Raw genomic sequence first — 6,967 nt, 5'->3', positions numbered from 1 at the left:
ATTGGATTTAATTAAATTCAGAGAGTCGGGGCACTTTGCGGACTGGGGAGGAATTAACAGCCCCGCAGAGCCATGGGATCTGCCTAAACATCTCAACGGAAAATAGAAAGCTCAGCATATGTCGGCTCGTTGCGTAGAATCGCGGAACGCACACAGCGTGCACATAATGCTGAGTCCGCTTTTAGTTCAGTGCTAATTGGAGTTTAAAGTTGCCGTTGAATATGTGACCCGACGCGTTTCTTTCACAACAGGACTGTTGGAAATGAATGGGAGTTCCTGTGAACTTGCCAGCTCGGGCTACCTGGAGCCCTCTCTCTCATCAGGGGAGGGGCTTAGTGAGAGGTGGGGCTAGCCATATGATGGGTGGGGCTTGTCCATAGGGGGTGGGGAAAGCCCCAGATAGCTGCAATCTGGTGGTGGGAGGGGAATAGGGCGGGAAGTAGGCGTGTCTAAACTCCCCTCCCACAACCCGGACACAGAGCAAGGTGACTCGGAGAACCGCTGCGTCGCTCGGAGACTCCGGGTCCAACCCTAAAAGAGCTCCTAGGGACCAGAATAGGGCAGAGCTTATTTATAATCCGACTGATTTCGCTCCTCAGGTTTATGGAAAGCTGATGTATGACATCATATCTCATAGGTCAGTGGTAAGCACGGCGGTACAGAGGGGTGGCTGGTGGCGCTGCTATAGATAATGCTACTGCTTGAATGCAGGTGACTCAATGAAATGCTTAATATTTCAAGAGTCTCCGTGTCCGCTCCTTTAGGAAATTTCCAGGTTTGTTTTACGTGATTTTTAGGGCCCTCTATTATACCAATGGAGGCCAGTGGGTGTGACTAAACATAAGCCCCTCCCCTTCAGACCACAAATTGTTTAATCCGCTGAGTGTCTATTGGCACCTACAGACTGTTTGGGGTTAGTTATAAAACCAAGGATGTATATAATCTGTAGACTCTTTTAATGTATCATTATGGCCATACTGTCTTTAGTTTACCCCCAAAAAAGTTTTCAAAGCAGAATTCACACTTTTTTTTCAATTTAATAAGTGAAAAAAAACCAAACAAACCCAAATCGCCCTTCTTCTTTCTATCAACATAAATATTGCTTAAATCTTCCCCCAAAAATATTATCCAGTGAATCGTAGAGTTTAATCAGTCTCATAAAATACGTTTTCTTTAAATTAGACACAGCACATTTGAACCAACGCATTTTGCTTTTTTCATGAAAAGACCATTTTTTTTTCTTCTTTTGCTGCCAGACGGATCTCCGACGCACCGACGGTCTCTCCGACAGCAAATGTGTTACGCGTTAAAGTCATTCTTTAAAAATAATGTTTCTCTGGCTCAAATCCCTGCATCACACAAAGGTATTGGGAGGATTCGAGTCAATGGGCCAGGCTAGTTTTTTCTCCTTGGCCTCGCGATCGAAGGAATCGTAGACGGACTCCTTGATGGTGGTTTTGGCCGGGGCGGGAATCTCGCAGATGCCGACATAGTTCCTCTTGGCCATGCGAGAGCTGGTGGTGATGGTGTATGCGTTGCTCCGATAGCATTTCATGGAGGACATACAGAACGTCTCCTTCATTCCACGCCGGAAGTTGGCGTTGTACACGGAGTAGAGCGTGGGTTTGGCGGCAGAAGACCCAAATGAGAGCCAAGATACGGCCAGGTAAGCAAGGCAGCTCTGTCGCCGGTCGCTCTCATCCGGGTGCCATAACTGTACAACGTAAAAGGGCAACCAGGTCACCAGAAAGATGGCGTTCAGCATCAGGAACATTTTGATGGTTTTGACCTTGGTCCTGGGTACGATGTTCATGGTGCGCCGGACCGTAAATCCATCGGTGCCAATGCGCCAAATGTACTTTACCACCTTCTGGTAGAATAAGATGATGAGGGCGGCGGGTACTAGGAATCCCACCAGCAAATGGACCACTCCGTAAGCAGCCCCGTCCCAAGATGGCGGAGGGAAGAAGTTGCAGTGGCCGTCCACGGAGTCGTAAAAGAAGAAAACAGGGGCAACGAAGGCTGCGTCAAAAAGCCAAGAGGCGGCTATCATCCTTTTGGCCTTTTCTCTGGAGACCTTGAAACTCAGAGGGTACAAGATGGTGTAGAAACGGTCTAGACAAATAGACAGCAGGACGTAGATCTGGACACCTGGAGTCAGGTAGTAGAAATAACGCGCGAGCTTGCACATGGAGCTCCCCAGTATCCAGCGGCCAGAAGTCACTTGGAGAAGGGTGAAGGGAGCACTTCCCAGGCTCAACAGAAGGTCAGCACACGCCAGGGACACCACAAAGTAGTTCGTGGTTGACTGTGTCCTCCGGCTCCGATGGATGACGAGACAAACCAACGCGTTTCCAAAAACCGATAGAATCCAAATGACCCCAAAGATAAGGCTGACAGCAGCCACTTCCCCAGGAACCAGGAGTTGAACCGGCATAGTGGTATTCCTCCTGCCCGTGGTGCCATCTTTGTAGAGACCAGGTACCCAGGGATCTCCAGCCGGCATGGGACAGGTGACTACACTCGTGTTCGGCATCTGGTAAAGGACGGTGGGCAGGATGAGATGGGGCATTTGAGAATCCATTCCACGGGCAAACACCATCTTCAGTGGCCTGAGAGGGAGCGGGAAACCAGGGAGAGAGACTGGAGAGGGGACCAGAGAAAATGGGTCGTAAAAAAGAAATATTGGGGGGACAGAGGACGGGCAAAAGAAAATGGCAGTGGCAGAAGCGAGAATGCATGGAGATTACAAACGGTTGTAATGGATAATGAGAATCGAAAGTGAGGGAGATTTTAAGGGGAAATAGGAAAAGAAAAAGGATATAAGAGAAAAAAAAGAGAAAAACAATCAAATTAAAATCAACACAGTTTATATTTCAGATATTTCAATTTGTTATAATTTTAAATTAACCCTGTAGATTTCAGTCTTGATTATCTCCCATAATTGCTTTTAAATCAATTTCAGGAGATATTAAACATATAATAATAATAAAAATAATAAATAAAAATCATATTTAAAAAAATGCTAAAAATATTTTGTAATTTAAACAGATTTAAACGTTTATCGTGGGGGGCACACAATTCATTTTCACCCACATCAGAACATTGTTATTTTGGTCGCGGACATGCGCGGGTATAGCAGCGGTAAACACGGCCATTCACAGGCAAATTATTGCTTGCACCAGGTGCCTGCCTCGCAAAAAAAGGGCCGTGCAACCGGCATCGGTGACGTCCTGGTTACCACGGAGAAGGGTGAATGCTGTGCGGAGCAATGGGTCATTACTCGACCTTGGAGACCGTATGGATACCGAAGAATGGGGGGGGGTAACAGTTGCAAAGGCTTAGAGACTGAATTCATTAGGGCAGGGAGCCCTGCTCCATTCAGATCTTGCCGTTTAACCCCTTACGGGTTCTGCAATAGCTGATCCCTCCCAGCCCACAAGGGGTTAACCCAAACTGGTCAGTAATATGTAGCATTTTAGATTGAATTGCTCACGGGTACACAAAACCCGATGGCAACAATGTAGCCCCACAACGACTGCATGAGACGGCGACGGCCCCCCTCCCGGGCTCTTCTGACGCAGGGTCCCCAATCTCATTATTTAGAAGACGCTTCCCACGGCAAGATCCACACTCCAGATTTTATACATTTCTATATATATATATACACACACACTCAATCATGCTTGTCGGGGAACACAAACATACACCTCCTTGACTACACAAAAAATATAAAATGACTCATTAGAACATCTGCGGCTCGGATCTGTGCGAAACGCGTCCGCAATATTTACCTGATCCACAGATCTATTTAAGTTGAACACTTATTAAGTTCTAATGCGAAGATCATTCTAGCCGCCGGCCCCCATACTTCCCCCTATGCACTTGGAAATCAACCCCAGATTTAACTGTTTGAGCGCCGAAAGAGGCCATTGATCAGCATAATATTAACCATAAAGCAAAATGGTAGACGGCCGACGCATTTCGCGTCCAATTTAGCCCCAAATTCCTCTCTGCTGTCAGTGGTTCATTTTTTTTAAATCCAACCTGCTAAATATGTGCCTATTAGGATTTATTTGGTAGCCCGACTGGCCCTTTAATGTCGAATTTAGACCGGAGCAGTCACCGGCCCGTCTCCCGCACAGTTTTTTTACATTTCACTATAATCTAAAAAAAAACCAAAAATGATAAATCAATATATTCTAATTAGAATTGGCTCAGGAGGAATACAAATCTTTATCTGAAAAATATCCCCGCGGTTAAACTTTTGCAGAGTATTTCAAAAGGATCTCTATATCTCGGGCTTGGAGGAAAGAAGAGAGAGAGAGAGAGACGTTTAAACAGAGGGATTTAACAAAGGACAGGAGGGATGTTAAAGACCATAATCTAAAACTAAAGAGTCAAAGACTTAGATGGAATGTAAAGATGTTTTACTCTACTGAGAGGGTGGTAAGTAAGTGGAGCAGCCTCCCAGCAGAAGTGGTAGAAGGTAATACAGTGAGGGGATTAAACATGCATGGGATAGACATACGGCTCCTGAATCTAAGACGGGACCAACGACTGATTAAGGTTTGGATCTTTACAGCAGGAGAAACGGGCAGACTAGACGGGGGCCGGATGGGGCTGATGTTTCTAAGTAAGAGGCTAGGAGATCCTGACATATCGAGAGTTTTACAGAACACTGGCTTCCAAATATGTTTAATTTCTATAACATACAAACACATGTGAGCCTCCGGAGAACAGTTATGGTTAGATACCTGACAACCCTAAGTGCAGGATGTATAGCGCACTAAGCCAACCACCTGGCGCTCAATGTATGGAACAAAATGATTCCACCTGTACGTTCCGCTTTCAGACTTTCTACACTACTTGTTAATTTTAACTTATTATATATGACTTTATGGAGTGTCTGTATACCGTATATATATATACATATCATGCCTTTATTCACCAGCCTCTCCATTGGCATATATGTTATTCTGTACCCGGTATATAATGAGGCCATACTATATGATACGCCGTCACTATCCTCAGTGAGTCCAGAACTCTTATCCTGTGTCATACGAAGCTCAGGGTATTTAATATATACGCAGGGCTGTTTAGATCTATACATCCTGCTGTATAAGTGTGTAATATGTTATGTGTAGGGGACGCGTCCTTTGGTTTTGCTTGTCTAACTTTTGCCTTCTATATGCCGCAAGCCGCGAGCTCTGGCAAAGCTACGACCCCTAATGTATACGCTCTTCATCACCGGCAACAATAGCCCCTGGTATGCAGGTATGGAGGGCATTAGTGATACCCATGGAGAATGAACCCTTTGCATGCCCAAGTGCGCTACAAAGAACCCACTGATTCATCACTGACCCAACACTCGCCTCGTGAAGACCTCTTCGAAATCGTAAACTGATCTACTGTATATTTCTCCTGACTGAACCCAAATCCACGCGAAACCATGCTTGGGTCGCCCCATGTTTGAACCTGAATCCACAGTGCTCCATGTTAGGCTTCTTCTACCTGCCTGAGCCCCCTGATCCAGGGACCCCCCTCTCCTGAACCCCTGTGCACAATAACCCATTCACCCCTCTACTGAAGGCCCCAAGGCCTACGCAGGTCTATAATGGCCCACGCTCTCCTGTCCTGAAGACCCCTCCAGCAAGCTGTACGGACCCCTGTATATAATGATCCATTCATTCAATCCCAATGACCCTTCTAGCAGCTAATACCCTCCTCTGGGGGCCCCTCAGCACACTTTGATCAGTTCACTCCATGTCTGTACCCCAATCCACAACTGAGGGACCCTCAGCCTGTATGATCCTCACTCCACAAGGATCCACACAGCCCCCCTGTCTGCAAGCACCCCTCTGCTGAGGGTCCATCTGCCTGCCTGCACCCCAATACCCCCTGCACCCCAGTCAGGGGCCGAGCTGAGTGCCCCCCAAAGCACGCGCTCACCTCTGATACAATGTATCAATCTGTCAGCATCCTCTGGGAGGGGGGGCTGCTGCCCATGCTGGCTGCCTCCTCCCGGCAGCTGCGGAGGGGTCCTCTGCCGTCACTGAGTGGGGGCCAGGAGGCTGAGCACGGGGCCCGGGGGCCCCTCATAGCAGATCCATGCGCTGTGTCCCAAAGCCAGAGGACTCAGTCCCTGCATCCCACCATACACACAGCCCGTATCCACCGCAACAAAGCATGGGGGGAGCTGGGCTGGACCTCCTCCTCCTCCTCCTCCTCCATCACACAGGGCTGGGGGAGGATGCTCTGAGTCATCATCCAGAGACCAAGGGCCCCTCGCACTCACCACCAGGGGCCACTCACCCCCACCGGCAGGGCCACCTACCCCCCCACACTGTAAAAAGGGGGGTCCAGGAACGCACCCCAAAATTAAACCTTATAATAGAAATATCCCACATTCTGCCCACACTGATTGCAATCAGAATACAACTAAAAAAGCAAAATAACATACTGATTTTAAGCACAAAAAGGTGTTTTTTGGTAAATACAGCAGGCTGGCGATGAGTCATATTTATCAATGCAAAACCGGAGCAAGCAAAGGGAAATGAAATACATTTGGAGCAATCTGCTGAAATTTCCATGGTGGTGGTGGTTTCCATGGCGACTGCTCTAAATATAGCACTTTGCCCCAGAATTGTTCCAGTTTTTGCCTAGATAAGTTTTACTAAATAGCAGGCTTGTGAGTATTATTATTATTATTAGGTTTATAACTGTTGATGTTTTTCTAATAATAATAACAATTATTGTTATTGTTGTTACGATAATTGTTATTTTCTTGCTTTTTCATTTTATGACATTATTGTTTGCATTTGGGATACCGGAAAGTGTATTTTAATATCTATTTTTTAATTTTGTCTGTTATGTAGTAAAATGTTTCTTTCTAGTATAGAAGAAAAATTAGTAATAGAGAAATAAATAATTGTAATTTTTAATTTTTTTACAATTTATGTATGAT

The 6,967-nt window shown here is 46.2% G+C and overlaps 1 protein-coding gene across 1 annotated transcript; it reads right to left on the bottom strand.

Moving 5' to 3' along the window:
- Nucleotides 1–1,311: 1,311 nt before the first annotated feature.
- Nucleotides 1,312–6,183, bottom strand: GPR19 (G protein-coupled receptor 19). Its single transcript, XM_053462475.1, has 2 exons — nt 5,953–6,183; nt 1,312–2,643 (listed from the first exon to the last, which is right to left on the bottom strand). Exon 2 carries the CDS (start codon nt 2,600–2,602, stop codon nt 1,355–1,357), a length of 1,248 nt encoding a protein of 415 aa, XP_053318450.1. The 5' UTR covers nt 2,603–2,643; nt 5,953–6,183; the 3' UTR covers nt 1,312–1,354.
- Nucleotides 6,184–6,967: the final 784 nt, after the last annotated feature.

This window comes from Spea bombifrons, chromosome 4 (genome assembly GCF_027358695.1).
Source record: "Spea bombifrons isolate aSpeBom1 chromosome 4, aSpeBom1.2.pri, whole genome shotgun sequence".
NCBI lineage: Eukaryota > Metazoa > Chordata > Amphibia > Anura > Pelobatidae > Spea > Spea bombifrons.
The sequence above is the reverse complement of the archived record's forward strand: the minus strand, read 5'-3'. Positions and strand labels throughout refer to the sequence as shown.

Excerpts from the sequence above, each read along its gene's own strand:
- GPR19 (XM_053462475.1), bottom strand. The coding sequence starts at position 2,602 with ATGGTGTTTGCCCGTGGAATGGATTCTCAAATGCCCCATCTCATCCTG.